The 15835-nt window shown below is 46.3% G+C and overlaps 1 protein-coding gene across 1 annotated transcript in view; it reads left to right on the top strand.

Annotated features, from left to right (window-relative positions):
* The window catches only part of XRCC5 (X-ray repair cross complementing 5), a 93139-nt gene that overhangs the window by 27137 nt on the left and 50167 nt on the right, over positions 1 to 15835 (top strand). The window contains exons 11-14 of the mRNA XM_066232446.1: positions 3560 to 3697; positions 4507 to 4597; positions 8018 to 8151; positions 12492 to 12688. Coding sequence (XP_066088543.1) covers positions 3560 to 3697; positions 4507 to 4597; positions 8018 to 8151; positions 12492 to 12688 — 560 coding nt within the window. The remainder of the gene's footprint in view (positions 1 to 3559; positions 3698 to 4506; positions 4598 to 8017; positions 8152 to 12491; positions 12689 to 15835) is intronic.

The following is a 15835-nucleotide window of genomic DNA, read 5'->3' as shown; positions in this document are numbered from 1 at the left end:
TCTCTCTCTCTGCTCTTCCCTCCCTCCAGGGAGTGTCTGTCTCTAGGCTGGTTTCTGCCTGGCTCACTACCCAGGACTCTTGCAACTTATGTCCATTCCCGCCCTCTCTCTAAATATTTTCTGTGTAACCTCTGAGTCAGAACTTCCTTCCTTGGATATGTTAATCTAAACGGGAGATTATAATCTGCTACTGAAGACCACTGAAGCAGATCAGCAAATCCTGGAAGTATTTGCATTTAAAATTAGTAAACTGGGCGCAGAAGGCTTATTTGGGGCAAGGGGGGGAGTGATGGTGTAAGAGATCTAGTCCTTATCTCTTAATCCTCTTTTTCTCACTTCCGAAGGGTAGGTGGCTGCAGATCTCATAGGTGGATATGCCGTTGTTCTATCAGAACAGTTAAAATTAGGAGAAGAAAACACTTGGCTTTCATTCGGCATTGCACAGATTCAATAGAGCACACTAGGCAATGTGCATCCTCACATTTGAAACTGTGTTCTTGAGGTCAAATGCTGCTGGTCATCATGCAGTTCTGGTATATACTGTCAACACGTATGCTGAAGTTTTAACTACTACTTATTTTCCATTTACGCAAAGAAAATTATGATCGCTTCATGTGTGCTGGGGACACAGTGAAGAATATCGTACCACACAGCTGTGGTTATCTAGATTTGCTGGTGAAGGGTGGCCTTCATGGCTAGCATGGTTCCCAGCCAGCCTCTGTGAACTATAGACTACAGAGTCACTTTGAGTTCATTCAAGGAAAAGTTTTTATCTACTAATGGAAAACGGCTACTTTTTGGTGTTAGTTCTTGTGTCATAATTAAAGAATAATACTAAGTAGTTATTCTGATGAGAGAAGCAGAGGAGTGAGAACAGTCGTGAGTACTTCCATAAAAGATGGCATGGGGAGGACTTGTGTGGGGAGAGGGAGCAGGAGGGACGGCAGACGTAACAGCCCTCTTCATCCATCAGAGAAGTATTACACGAAATAAGAATGAACTGTGTTGGTAGTTTGTTCACGATGAAGAATTATTTTGTCAATGAAGATGACTATCTACAGACGGGTCGGTTCCTGGTGAGGTGGCCAGATCCCCACTTTTACCAGTTTCCCAGCACAGCCTACTACCACCAGCAGGTGTTGGAAAGGAAATTTCTTCATCTTGTGGGTTGTTAAACTAGATGAGTACTGTTGTTTCTCAGCTCAAAAAAACTCTGAGTCTATGAAAAATTTCTTTTTAAAAATGTTTTCTCTAGTCATTAACGTATAATTATCTTATTATATAGAGAATCTACACTTTTATGTGCCAGTTTGCACTGTGTTTGGAAGAGAGGGGAGGAGAGAAAGGAAAGGAAATGGAGCTTGAATTGAGTTTCCCACAGGTGTAGTGTTGTGTTGTAATGAACAGTCATTCAAGACCCCGTCATTCCTTACTTTAAATATCCCAGTCGATCCTATCAAAGACATCCAAATAAAAGCTTGCAAACAAATTAGAAGTAATCGCTTTTCAGACTCCCGTTGTGCTTATCTGGTCTCTCTTAAGGGGCATGTTAGGATATATGCCGCCTGTATTTGGTGCGTATCTCATGCCTGCTAGTAAAGAGTGTAGTAGCTCAGTGAGATCAGAGACATTTTTGTTTCCTACAGGCAGTAAGACAGTGCCTGGCAATTAGGCACTAAGTAAGAGTTCCTCGAATTGAACTGGAAAGGTGATGAGTCTATCATGAAATCTGTTGAGGATTTTGATGACAGCGTCCTGAGGTCAGAGATTTTGAGTGAAGGAAATGGGAATATGAGTAGATAACTGATAAGCGTTCGCTGTAATACTGAACTGTGAGAAGTACAGACGAAGTGTTTGGGGAGTTACAGAGAGGGAGAGAGCTGGCTGAAGCAAATCTCACATGGAGGGGACCATCAATTTACTGACCCTTGAAAATGGATTCAAAGTTAGAGAGCCAGAGATTTGGAGAGGACGTTCTAACTAGAAGGAAATTGTATGAGTAAACAGCCGGAGGAGGGAAAATACAAGACCTGCCTAGGAATAGTGATCAGCTCGCTGTGGCTGGAATAGAGGAACCACAGGATGTTGTTATGGAGGGAGCCATAGGAACAGAGGCAGTGATGGAAGAGAACGGACAGGTGTGAGAGATGGCAAGAGGTAGAGTTGGGCGAACTCTCGAAGGTGAGGGATGAGTAAGGTGGCATTGTCAGGACGTTGGGGCTGCATGCTTGGTTGACGGGGAGGTGGTGTTAATGGAAGTCAGGAGTGGAGGAGAATGGGGGAAAGCTAGTAAGTTAGTTTGGGTTATGAACAGTTTGAGAGACCTGAGGTATAACCAAAGGAGATATCTACCAGTTAGTAGACAATGTAAGTCTGAATCTTAGAGGAATTTTAAAGCTGGACATACAGACTTACGATACATCAACTCATGAAACTGGGAAAAATAATCGCCAAGTAGAGCTGTAGAGTAAGGAGGGAAAGGTCATAAGCAGAATTGCAAGATTAGTTGGAAGAAGAGAAGAACCAGGGGAGGAGTGGCTCCCAAAGTGTAATCATCAGGGGAGAGTGTTGTTTCCGAAGCCGAGGAGAAAGTAGGCAGAAAGGGTGGTCAGGTGCTGCTGAGAGGTCAGGTAGAAAGGGGACCAACGGGTTAGCAGTTAGGAGGCCACGGTGACTTCAGAGGGTAATTTTGCTGAGACACTGGGATCGGTAGCTGAGTTAGATCAAAGAATAATTCTGTTCTTAGCAGTGACCACAGGAAGACAGTTATTTCATGGAATTCAGAGGTAAGAGGAAAGATAGACAGTCATTTATGGAGAGAGAAGGACAGAGAAAGATTTTGTTTAGGAAGGCTGAGACTTGTGTTTATTTAGAGGTTGAGGTTATGAATTCAGAGAATAAGGAAGATTGAAGCAATACGAGGGAGTTTAGATAACGATGTAAAGTCCAGAAAAGGTACAGTAAATGTGATCAGATACAATGGGTACAGTGCGGCCTTGGAGTGGGTCAAGGGGGACATTCAGAAAATCTGAAAGAGGAGGAACGTGTTGGGAGCACGTGGCTCTGCTGAGAAAGCTCTCCCATGCTGCGTGTTGTGAACACATGTGTCTTTCTTCCTAGGACAAATGGGCACAGTGCGGCCTTGGAGTGGGTCAAGGGGGACATTTAGAGAATCTGAAAGAGGAGGAATGTGTTGGGAGCACGTGGCTCTGCTGAGAAAGCTCTCCCATGCTGCGTGTTGTGAACACATGTGTCTTTCCTCCTAGGACAAATGGGTACAGTGCGGCCTTGAAGTGGGTCAAGGGGGACATTCAGAAAATCTGAAAGAGGAGGAGCCTGTTGGGAGCACGTGGCTCTGCTGAGAAAGCTCTCCCGTGTTGTGTGTGTGTTAACACATGCGTCTTTCCTCCTAGGACAAATGGGTACAGTGCGGCCTTGGAGTGGGTCAAGGGGGACATTTAGAGAACCTGAAAGAGGAGGAACGAGTTAGGAGCACGTGGCTCTGCTGAGAAAGCTCTCCCGTGCTGCGTGTTGTGAACACGTGCGTCTTTCCTCCTAGGCGGCAGCAGTGGCCCTTTCCTCCCTGGTCCGTGCTTTGGATCAACTAGACATGGTGGCCATAGTGCGATATGCTTATGACAGAAGAGCTAATCCTCAAGTCGGTGTGGCTTTTCCTTATATCAAGGACACCTATGAGGTAAAACCCACAGGTCCTTTGTTCGTGTTTTTTTCCCTTCAGTTTCTTTATCCTAAACAGTGCTTCTCAACTGTTTAAAAGATGTGCATGGGAGTCCCTGGGGGAGCTTGTCAGAGTGAAGATTCTGGTTCTGTGCGTCCGGGGTGGGCCCCGGGATTCAGCATTTCTCGCAAACCCCTAAGCAGTGCTGATGTTGCTGCCTGTGAGGCACACTTTCCAGTTGCAATGGAAGAACGTGAGTTAATATAAGTATATAAAGGACCATTTTATCAGAACGGTACAGGTTAGCCGTGACCTCCTGTTTGCCCAGTCCAGTGACCTTCTCTTCGTTCTCATCCTTTTTGACATCTCAGAACCCAATGGGAGTAGAGATGACCTCTGTTTTCTACAGCAGCCGTTATTTATGATGGGTAAAGGTCGGGGATGTGATTTTGTTGTGATCCTTGTGAAATTCAGTGCATTCCATTTCCTCTTTCTCGAAGAAGTGACTGTGGCAGAGCTGGAAACGAGAGCAGGTATCTCGGCTTGCACGTCAGCCTCCCAGGCCCCTTGGCTCTCCCTTTGTTGTGTTGGTCATGCATTTTGCAGGTACCTTAGACCGTCTTTCTCTGAAGTGCGTCTTCTATGTGCAGCGGTCTCTGTCCCGTCTGCCGTGGCGTAGGGCTAATCACGGCACGCAGAACACTGCTTCCCGTGGACCGGCCTCGAGCCGTCTCGTCTCTGTTGTGCCACTCTCACAGCATTTGGGAGTTTTATGTTTTTCCATTAATTTGTTTGTTTTTGCTTTTACCTCCTTTCTGTCTCATTAGTGTTTAGTGTACGTGCAGCTGCCTTTCATGGAAGACTTGCGGCAATACATGTTTTCATCCCTGAAAAATACTAAGAAATTTACTCCCACGGGTGAGTTTATTTCCATTTGGCTCTACACATCTTCTGGTGAGTTTATTTCCACTTGGCTCTAAACACAAACTGTTCCTGGGAAGTCACCTGCCTGCCGTCCCTGGTTGGGGCGAGGTTTCCCAGAGCGGAGCTGGCTGGATCCGGGTCACGTCGTACACAGTAGCGCTGAGGTGGCTGGCTCATCCTGTGTCTTCCCAGGAGGAGGGTCACATCATACACAGTAGCGCTGAGGGGGCTGGCTCATCCTGTGTCTTCCCAGGAGGAGGGTCACATCGTACACAGTAGCGCTGAGGAGGCTGGCTCATCCCGTGTCTTCCCAGGAGGAGGGTCACGTCATACACAGTAGCGCTGAGGGGGCTGGCTCATCCCGTGTCTTCCCAGGAGGAGGGTCACATCATACACAGTAGCGCTGAGGAGGCTGGCTCATCCCGTGTCTTCCCAGGAGGAGGGTCACATCATACACAGTAGCACTGAGGGGGCTGGCTCATCCCGTGTCTTCCCAGGAGGAGGGTCACATCATACACAGTAGCACTGAGGGGGTTGGCTCATCCCGTGTCTTCCCAGGAGGAGGGTCACATTGCACACAGTAGCGCTGAGGGGGCTGGCTCATCCTGTGTCTTCCCAGGAGGAGGGTCACGTCGTACACAGTAGCGCTGAGGGGGCTGGCTCGTCCTGTGTCTTCCCAGGAGGAGGGTCACATTGCACGCAGTAGCGCTGAGGGGGCTGGCTCATCCTGTGTCTTCCCAGGAGGAGGGTCACATTGCACACAGTAGCGCTGAGGGGGCTGGCTCGTCCTGTGTCTTCCCAGGAGGAGGGACACATCATACACAGTAGCACTGAGGGGGCTGGCTCATCCTGTGTCTTCCCAGGAGGAGGGTCACATTGCACGCAGTAGCGCTGAGGGGGCTGGCTCATCCTGTGTCTTCCCAGGAGGAGGGACACATCATACACAGTAGCACTGAGGGGGCTGGCTCATCCTGTGTCTTCCCAGGAGGAGGGACACATCATACACAGTAGCGCTGAGGAGGCTGGCTCATCCTGTGTCTTCCCAGGAGGAGGGACACATCATACACAGTAGCGCTGAGGGGGCTGGCTCATCCTGTGTCTTCCCAGGAGGAGGGACACATCATACACAGTAGCGCTGAGGGGGCTGGCTCGTCCTGTGTCTTCCCAGGAGGAGGGACAGGTTTGCCCGGACTCTCCCAGCTCTCTCCAGACTCCCCCTCTGACAGGGCGTGTACCGAGGGAGCAGCTTGCCAGGAACGGATGGACATTCTCTAGTTGTGAGCAGAAGTGTGCCCTCTGCCGAAGTGAGCTGGCCTGGAGTGTCGTACGTGGGACTTGAGTGTCCCACATAAAGTATATTGTAACTGACTCGAAAACAGTTCCTGCTGGAGGGCACCACCTCTCTTTGCCCTTTCTTCGTAGATGACAGTAACAGGCCAAGTTGCATTGTTCCTTATTTCCAGGAGGAAAGGCTTTTATTAAGTGTCTGGCTGCAGATGTCAGGGTGCTACTCGGAATGATTGTCACAGACACAGGTCTGTCTTCCAGAGGGCCCCCCGGGTCAGACAGTGGTAATAAAATGTAACGGTGGGCCCAATGCAGAGAGCATGTTTAGTTTACAGCTCCGTGTCTGTGTCAGTGTAGGGCTGGGGATTGTGAGACGAGTCTCGAGACTGGGTTCCCTCTGTCTGTTTCTTTGGTTAGACCATTGGGAGAAGTGTGCAGCAGAAAAGGCAAAAGCAGATGGGCTTCCAGGGCTTGTATCTGGACCTTCTCCTGGAAATGAGTCTCCACATCATGGTGAAGCCAGGCGTGGACTTTGTACGTACAGAACGCACAGAAGCTCAGCGTGTCAAAGTATTCTATCTCTACCTCTTAATAATTGCAAACACTAAATCAGTAGAACATGTGATAAAGAGAACTTTGTTGAGAAATCACGGACATAACATCATTTACTCAGGACCTAAAACATTCAATATCTCTTGATCTGTTGATTTATTTTCTGTGACAAAACAAAAACATGTTTTTGTTTGCATTTTCTCCACTGGAAAAATGTATTATTAAAACGCTTTGGCATATTTCCCAAGTTGCCATTTCTGTACGGATGTGCAGCGCTGGAGCGGTCTGGCCTGACTCTAGCTTGTAACGGCAAATGAAGATCACTGTGTGTTCACCTCCAGGCAGGCGACACCGTAGCCAGGTGGGTGCACAGTAGACAGCCTAAGACTGAGGCTGTGCCGGTGCCTGAGGCTCCCCTGGAGTGTCCACAAATGCGATAAATATCTGTCTGCTCTTTCATTTGTGGTAGCTGTTCAAAAGGGAAATTTGAAAAGGTGACAAATGGAAGCATAACGGACATTTTAGGTACCACTTACTCTTTTCAACCTTTTGCCTAGTGACTGTGGATGATCCAAAAATAGCACCTCGGTTTCGAACAGCTGCACTGCTGTGCGAATCAGCAGAAAGGACGGTTCGCAGGGCAGCTGAGCTGGAAGGACATCTGGGAGAGTGGCCTTCATCCACATGGCTTTGGGCTGTGTTTGTTGACGAGGGAGATCTTTACTGAGGAGCTTTCTGTTAGCTGTTAGGAGAGGCGTACAGAAAGGGGAGTCACGCTTTCGTTCTTAAGGATCTTTAGAGGTTGGGTGAGAAGGGGGAAGATGTGTACACACATGTGTGGCCTGTGCTTAGTGCTGTGATGTTTGTGAGAGGGAAGGGCTCGTTCTGACCTGGGGGGGTTGTGACTCAGGTCCAGTGGTGTCCTCCTGCTAAGTTGTTAGACTTGGGCACAAGTTACACCAAATCCTTACAAAGTTAATGCTTCATTACCAAAGGGGTTTTCTCTTTCCTTTTTTTCTTTTTATATTTTTCTCCTTTAATTACTTTTTTTTATATTGATTCATTGAATTCTGACTATTTGAATAGCCCTACAAGCTGGGTTTTATGTGGCCATGGTGCATTCCTCTGGAACAGACTCTTGCTTTTGATATGACATTCCATTGTCAAAGCTCACTGAACAGTGGAGCCGGGAAGGACCTAAGAACAGAGGTGGAGTTAATGGCGGGCACACTGGGCGCGTTACCTGGGCCCCGACTTCTGAAGGGCCCTGCACAACCCCAACTTTACACTTTTTTCTAATGTAAGGGGCTCAATATTTTCTTCTGTGCCTGGGGCCTCAACTGACCTTAATCTGCCTCTGCCTAAGAGACCAGCTATTCTAAATAACATTTTTACAAATAAGAAAACAGACTCAGGTAAATGATTTGCATAACTAGAGACTGTCTTCGGCAGAGCCAGGCCTAGGTACCCAGCTAGTATTGCTGTGAAGAGCTGTGAATGGAAAGCATTTATTTTATTGGAAAGTAATGGAAATAGTCCTGTTTCTTTCTGCTTCTTTGTTTATCCTTGCTGCAGAGGCTCAGTTGAATGCTGTTGATGCTTTGATTGACTCCATGAGCTTGGTGAAGAAAGATGAAAAGGAGGACACCATTGAAGACTTATTTCCAACCACCAAAATTCCAAATCCTCAATTTCAGAGGTTATTTCAGGTGAGAAAAGGAATGAAAGAGAACTGAGTGAAAAATTAGAGTAATTGGCCAGTCACAAACAAATGTTTTTATCCTCTGAGGGCCTGAGTTTTATCTGTTTAATGGAAGAATGTCACCTTTTTTCCTACTAAAAAAGAAAAATACTCTGAGTTTTTAGAAAGAAAGAAGTCAAGTTAAGATACTTTTTAATTTTATTTTTTCTGGAGAAAGGCTCTTGTTTTTTCAAGATGGCATAATAAAAGGCATGTTCTTCTATGTTTTCCAGGCTTTTATCCTGTATTTTATGTGAATGAGACCGTGTGTGTGTGTGTGTGTGTGTGTGTGTGTGTGTGTACGTACACAAATAGTAGAGGTTTTATGAATTGTATAATAATCACTATTAGGGAAGAAGTATTCCAATGCCAAATTTGTCAAAAATTTCATAATTAAAGGTAGGATAGAGGACTGATAAAAAGGTATAGTATAAAATTATTAAAGAGTGACTAAAGTATAAAATATGAATTTCTGAATCTGGGGCCACAGGAATTGGCAGGTGGGGACTGGATTCAGGGAACCCGGGAAGTTGACCAGAAGGCTGACAGTGCTGAGGAGGGGAGACCAGGTGGAAGAGGAGGGGACAGGACAGTGTTGGGTTAGTGACCAGGTACAAGCCGTGCACCCAGGCACTGTTATCTGTCAGAGCTATTAAGAACTGGCAACAATAGCCAACAGAACAATAGATGTTTGGTGTGAATGATTGTCAGATTGGCAAAAAACCTGTTTTTTCATGTGCTGCAGAATTTTAATAATTAGTTTATGTGTGTCATGACATAGAAAAGGTTGAAAATCCCTGGGATAAGACGTATAGAATGAACAGAGAAGGTGGTTCATTTGCTTTGCAGGTGTTAACTGTGCGACACTATTGGCTAGCCCAGTGTGTGCACTCAGCGGGAAGTTGGGAGTTGGGATGCAGAGCCCAGGAGAGCATTCAGGACTGACTAGGTTTGAGAATCTCCCTCCCTTAGCTAGAGAAAGAAGGGAGATCACCTAGGAGAGTAAGTGGAGTGAGAAGGAAAGAAAACACAGTCCTGAACACCAACGTGTAAGTGGACAATTAGGGATAAACGTAAGAACTGTAGAAAGAAAAAAAAGTTCCAACCTTCCCCTACCCCCACCCCTGAAAGGTCAGAGAAGTAGAAGGAACTAGAAGAACCGGGTGTCTTAGGAGACACAGGAAGAGAAGAGTGTCGGGAAGGAAGGAAGGAATCACAGCAGACACCATGCACACTGGTGAGTCGGGGAGCAAGGCGAGGGCCGTGGGGTGTGTAGTTAAGTCTCCAGTGACACTGAGGGCCCGGCGTTTGCAGGGAGACAGGGAGGGCCCAGATTTCTGTGCCGGAGGAGAAAGCTCGCCCACAAAGGAGAAGAGGGAGAGGGGACCTGGTGGGCTAGAGAAGGATGTAGGATGCATGAAGTCTTTCTTTTTCTTTTTAAATGAAATATTTATAACAGGGTAAATGAGCTGGGAATAAGGGTCAGAAGGAGAGAGAGATTAATAATTTGTTGGCAAGAAGTTAATGTAATTCTAATTTTGGAAAGAAATGAAAATTCATCTTTTGTCAAGTGTACAGTTAAAATTTAAATAATTGTTACAGTGTTGCTAACATCAACATATTAGTAACTTCTGAGCTAGCCACGTGGTCTGTAGCTTTTTTGTCTAGCCTTTTCAAATTGTAAAAATCACATCAAGGAATCAAAAGAGAAATGAGTAGATTGAAGATTGATCTGCGCGTCTCACTACTAAAAAGTGTCACTTTCTCATAACCTCATTTTAAAAAAATGAGTTGGGATATTATGATTGAATGAATTTTTGTAAGTAGCCAGCTTAGCTTTATCTAAAATGTGACCTTTGCCTGACCTGTGGTGGTGCAGTGGATAAAGCATTGACCTGGAACGCTGAGGTCGCCAGGTCCAAACCCTGGGCTTGCCTGGTCAGGGCACATAGAGAAGCAACTACTATGAGTTGATGCCCCCCCCCACCCTTCCTCTCTTTTCTCTACAATCAATAAATAAAATCTTTAAAAAAATTTTTTTTAATAAAATGTGACTTTTAGGAAGCTATGAGAGGTCAGCACTTTAGAACGTCCCTTGTAGGTCCTTTATTACTGACTTATAGATGGTGACATTATTCAGAAGAATTGTCTGGACTTCATACTAAAAATCTGAAATGTTTGTCTTAGGGAGCCTGGATAGAGTATTAGTCCGTTGTTCATTCTCATTTTTTTTCCAAGAAATATCAACTGAAGATGACAAATGGAATCTTCCAGAATGTGAAAGGTCTCTGCTCTGTTGGACACTTGATTACTGCTTACATCTCTGAGAGCTTTGTACATTGGGTCTCAGGTCTTCAGTGGCCTGGGGAGAGCACTGGGAGTTAGAGGTGCTGCACAGGGAGGGTGAGGGCAGATTCACAGGGTTTGGCATCATTTCGGTTTCCCCTTTTCTCATTAAATCGGCCTGATGTTATTGCTACCCAAGGGAAAGTCAGGCAATTAGGAGAGAGGAAAATACATGTCAAGCTCTGAGACAAACGAACGTACTGTGGAGAAGGGAGACTGTGGTTAGTGTTTTGAAATAAAGGAACAGCACTCAAAATCTCTAGAGGAAATTGGTACTTAATTCCTACCTCAGGGTTTTCTGAATTTGTAGGACATTGACTCTTGGATGATATTTACTGTTTAAGCTGATGTACCTTTTATTTCTCAGAATGGAGACTTCTAGCTTACATTTCTTCCGTGTAGGAAAACAGTTCATGGGGTGGTATAAATCATACACCGTATGGTAAAGAAACAGTATTTTGAAATTGCAGGAGCTTTTCAGCTCCCTGGTTTTTCTTCAGAATTACTAATGTATAAGTCGTTTAAAGGTGGGAATAGTAGGAGCCTTGTTTGCCAACCTAATCAATTAATTGATAGTTCAATTTTTTCTTTTCCTTTTTAATGGTATCCCATCCTTTTGCTTACCTTTTTGAACTCCTTTTAGAGTGTTTACTTTTCTGGGCAGATACCAGTACTGCCAGGGCCTTGCCTAGTTGACTGGAAACAGGACAGGGGATTGAATGGAAGTGGCTTGCTGTCCAGATGTCCACTTGTGTGAGCGACGGAGAAACTTCCCCGGCCTTGATCTTGGCCCCACTCTTGTTATTCCTCAACCAGTATCTGTCAGGTGTTTGTTAGGTGCAAGGCACTATTTTCGGTACTTGGAATTTAGCAGTAAACAAGACAAATTGAGATCTCTACTTTCAGGGGGGAAGGTTAGGTATTAAACAAGTAAACTGGAAAGGTAAATTCTGTAAGGAATACAAAACAGGGTGAATGATAGAGAATGACTGAGTGGTAAGACGAGGGCGAGAGGCTCCTTCACAGAGTGTCAGGGGAGGTGACAATGGAGTAAAGAACAGAATGATAGAAAAGGGCCAACTGGGCTGAGGCCGGGGGAAGGGAGAAGAGGCAGAGGGAGATTGAAGCCCAGGACCTCAAGTCTGGAGCGGGCTTGGCAGACAGGTGAGTCAGGAACAGCCCAGCCTGAGTCACCGGAAGGAGGGTGGCTGGGGGCAGTGAGGGAGGTGTGCCGGGGCGATGTCCTGTACAGCTTTAGGGTGGTAAGCAGCTTGTTTTAAGATGACTTCAGTTAGCTGCAGTAGAGGAGTGAAAGCGGCTACAGGTAGACCAGTCAGGTGGCGGTGGTGATAGCCCACTGAGCAGTGATGGGCCTGGACGAGAGCGGCAGTAGAGGCGATGGACAGAAGAGCGCAGACTGCTGGAGGGAATAGTGCAGACAGCCTCCTCGGCTGGCTGGGACAGACCAGCATTCTCATCTCTGTCAGTTCTTCCTCGGACTCCCTGAGCACAGGCAGCTCGCCTCTAGCCTTCTCTCATCCATCACACATTGTTTTCTAAGATCAGAAAGGGGAGAAAGCACAGTCTGTTGAAGGGAGGTAAAAGAATTAGAACCAAAATATTATAATCCCACATTGGCAGAGGTCCTTGGAATTAGGTGTGTTAGGAGACCTCGTATATTCTGCAGTAGTTCAAGTATCAGCCTCTTTTTATAAGATGAGGCTCTTTCCCAGGAGGGCTGCAGCTGGCAGTGCTCCTAGGCCTGGATCTGTGTTCCGGTCGGTTTTAGACATTATCCGTGTCCTGCTAACCAGGGTGGATCTGGGTCCGTTCCCTTTGTTCTCTGTTACACGTGGTAGGACTGACACAGCCTCCCACACTGAAGATGGAGGCTGCCTGATCAGAAAGTAGAACCAACTGTATGTCTGCGTGTATTTCAGAGTCCTTCTCCTTTGCCCACAGTGTCTGCTGCACCGAGCTTTACACCCCCAGGAGCCCCTGCCCCAGATTCAGCAGCATATTTTGAATATGCTGGATCCCCCCGCCGAGGTGACAGCTAACTGTCAGCTTCCTCTTACTAAAATAAAGACCCTGTTCCCTCTGACTGAAGTCATCAAGAAAAAGGATCAGCTGACTGCTCAGGACATTTTCCAAGACAAGTAAGTACTTGATGTGGTTGCATTTGACATTGGACTACGAAAGATTGGTAGCAGTCATGGGTTGGGACTCTGGGACTAAGGGTTGTAGGTAGGTTTGTGGAATCACAGTGATGGGAGAAAGAAACCTTTTTTATTTTTATTTTTTAAGATTTTCTTTATTGATTTTACAGAAAGAGGAGAGAGGGGGGAGTGGAATGAGAAGTATCAACTTCTAGTTGCTTCACTGATCAGCTCATAGCTGTTCATTGATTGCTTGTTGTATGTGCCTTGAGCGGGCAAGACCAGGATTTGGAACTGGCAACCTCAGCATTGGAGGTCGATGGTTTATCCACTGTGCCACCACAGGGCAGGCAGGAAACCCCTTTTGATATTTGGCCCTTGCATTGGAAATACTGGTTTCTCTGTCCATTGTAGGTCTGTCTTATTCTTGCTGTTCACTGGGAATGCAGAGCTCCTTCTGGGCTTTTGACTTTTTAATTAGCATCAAGTTCTTGGTGAATTGTGTGTCTGTGTGTATGAAGGCTAAACAGTTTTTTAATATCTAAGACTCAGTTTTACTATTTTTTAAAGTAGAGGGCTGAGGATGAGAGGAGGGGGTGAATGCCATAAGATGTTTTCATTGGGATGTAGATGTCAAGAGAATGTCAGTGAGATTTTTGGAGGAAAAGAGGGAAGGAGAATGAAAATCCTGGCCCCGTGTCAGGGACATACTTGGCTATCCCATCAGTGAGGTATTTGTACTTTAAGGAAGTAGAATGCTTTTTATGTAATTCTTGAATCAAATCAAACTTTCAGGTAGTTAAGCTTTTTCCCTAATCAACTTCTTTTCAGAATCTGTATCAGTTTTCCTTCGAAGCAAAACATAAACCGTTAAGAAATCGTCTGTGATTACCTAGAATCATTTGAGTGTAGAACATGTATTTTACCACGTTTAGGTTTGGTTTTTGGTAACTTTCCCCCCAAAATCAAAATGATGAATTCATTTCTTTAGGTTGTATTCTGACATCCAGGTTTAGAGCACAATTTCTTTCTTTGATTCCTTCCCACAGCTGTATCTTTATTAACAAAGTAATACTTATTATGTGTAAACACCCTAGTGAAGGAGTATTAAGTAATTTTCAGAAATTTTTACAGGGCTGTAGTTTTTTTTTTGTTTGTTTGTTTTTTTAAATATGAAGCTGGAAACAGGGAGAGACAGTCAGACAGACTCCCGCATGCGCCCGACTGGGATCCACCCGGCACGCCCACCAGGGGCGACGCTCTGCCCACCAGGGGGCAATGCTCTGCCCCTCTGGGGCATCGCTCTGCCACAACCAGAGCCACTCTAGCGCCTGGGGCAGCGCCCGGGCCATCTTTGCTCCAATGGAGCCTTGGCTGCGGGAGGGGAAGAGAGAGACAGAGAGGAAGGAGGGGGTGGGGGTGGAGAAGCAAATGGGCGCCTCTCCTATGTGCCCTGGCCGGGAATCGAACCCGGGTCCCCCTGCACGCCAGGCCAACGCTCCACCGCTGAGCCAACCGGCCAGGGCCTAAATAGTTATTTTAATGAATTATCTTCCCTGTTGAATAGGAAGCTTCCTGCTTTCAGTGGCTTTTTAGAGGTTCAGGCCCCAGCTTTGTTAGAATTAAAGGAAGAAAACAGTTATGGGATCAGAAGAGTCTATCACGTGTGGGCCTAACACAAGAGTTTGTTGTTTCTGTTCAGTCTGTCTGCAGAGAAGTCTTCTGCATGGGAAGTCATCACCATAAATCTGCTTTCCCTCTGCTGTCCTCATCTACCTGTGTCCCTCTGGATCGGTCTTTTAGAGCAGTTGAATAAAATTTTGAGTCTTTCCCTTCCCAGGGTAGCCTTGCTTTAGTCTCCCCGCAGTCATCTGGCTATTCTCTGTCTGTTTTAAAGCTCCAGTTCTTGGCCCTGGCCGGTTGGCTCAGTGGATAGAGCGTCAGGCTGGCATGTGGAAGTCCCCAGCTTGATCCCCAGTCAGGGCACATAGGAGAAGCGACCACCCTCTCCTCTTCCCCTCTCTGCTTTCTTACTCTTCCTTGCTCATAACCAGTGGCTGGATTGGTCCAAGCATCAGCTTCAGGCACTGAGGATAGCTCAGTTGATTTGAGCATTGATCCCAGATGGGGGTTGCCAGCTGGATCTTCGTTAGGACTCATGGGGGAGTCTGTCTCTCTATCTCCCCTCCTCTCAATGAAAAATTAAAAATAAAAAAGAAGTGGTATCTTCATTTCAAGACGATAAGAGCACCATGTGACTATTTAGTCCTAAAATGTGCTAAATATTACCCTTATGGAAAAGCATTACTTCCCTTCATGTTGCTTGAAATGAAAATGTCATCTCGTGGACAAGGAACTTACATGAGAATTAGGACATCTGAGGTCTAATCCTTCTGCAGCTACCTCATATGTGGTTAAATTTTTTTTTCTTTTTTTTTTTTTTTTCGTCTCTATCCAGATAGTCTGAAGTTTTCTACTTTTTCACATCCTCTAAGACTCTCTGTCACCTACTTTCAGCAACCGACCTCACCTGGCTACTGGTTAAGATGTCAGATTTCAGAGTCAGATCATGTGAGTTGGTCCCCTTGCTCTGCAGTGTGACCTTAGGTGCAAGTTTCTTATGTTGATAAGCCTCAGTTTTCTCAGGGATAAGTAGGTGTAAAAGGAATGTCTCAGAGAGGTGTCATGAGGGTTAACCCTTTGAGTAGTGAGTCTTTTTCATGCTCGCTGACCCCCAGGAGTGAGGTGGGGTTTTTTTGTTTTTTTTTTTGTTTGTTTTTTGTATTTTTCTGAAGTCGGAAACTGGGAGGCAGTCAGACAGCCTCCCGCATGTGCCCAACTGGGATCCACCCAGCATGCCCACCAGGGGGTGATGCTCTGCCCATCTGGGGCGTCGCTCTGTTGCAACCAGAGCCACTTTAGCGCCTGAGGCAGAGGCCATGGAGCCATCCCCGGTGCCCGGGCCAACTTTGCTCCAATGGAGCCTCGGCTGCAGGAGGGGGAGAGAGAGACAGAGAGGAAGGAGAGGGGGTGGGGTGGAGAAGCAGATGGGCGCTTCTCCTGTGTGCCCTGGCTGGGAATCAAACCTGGGACTTCCTCACGCCAGGTGACGCTCTACCACTGAGCCAACCAGCCAGGGCCAGGAGT

This window comes from Saccopteryx bilineata, chromosome 5 (genome assembly GCF_036850765.1).
Source record: "Saccopteryx bilineata isolate mSacBil1 chromosome 5, mSacBil1_pri_phased_curated, whole genome shotgun sequence".
Taxonomy (NCBI): domain Eukaryota; kingdom Metazoa; phylum Chordata; class Mammalia; order Chiroptera; family Emballonuridae; genus Saccopteryx; species Saccopteryx bilineata.
This window is presented reverse-complemented; position numbering and strand designations above follow the sequence as displayed.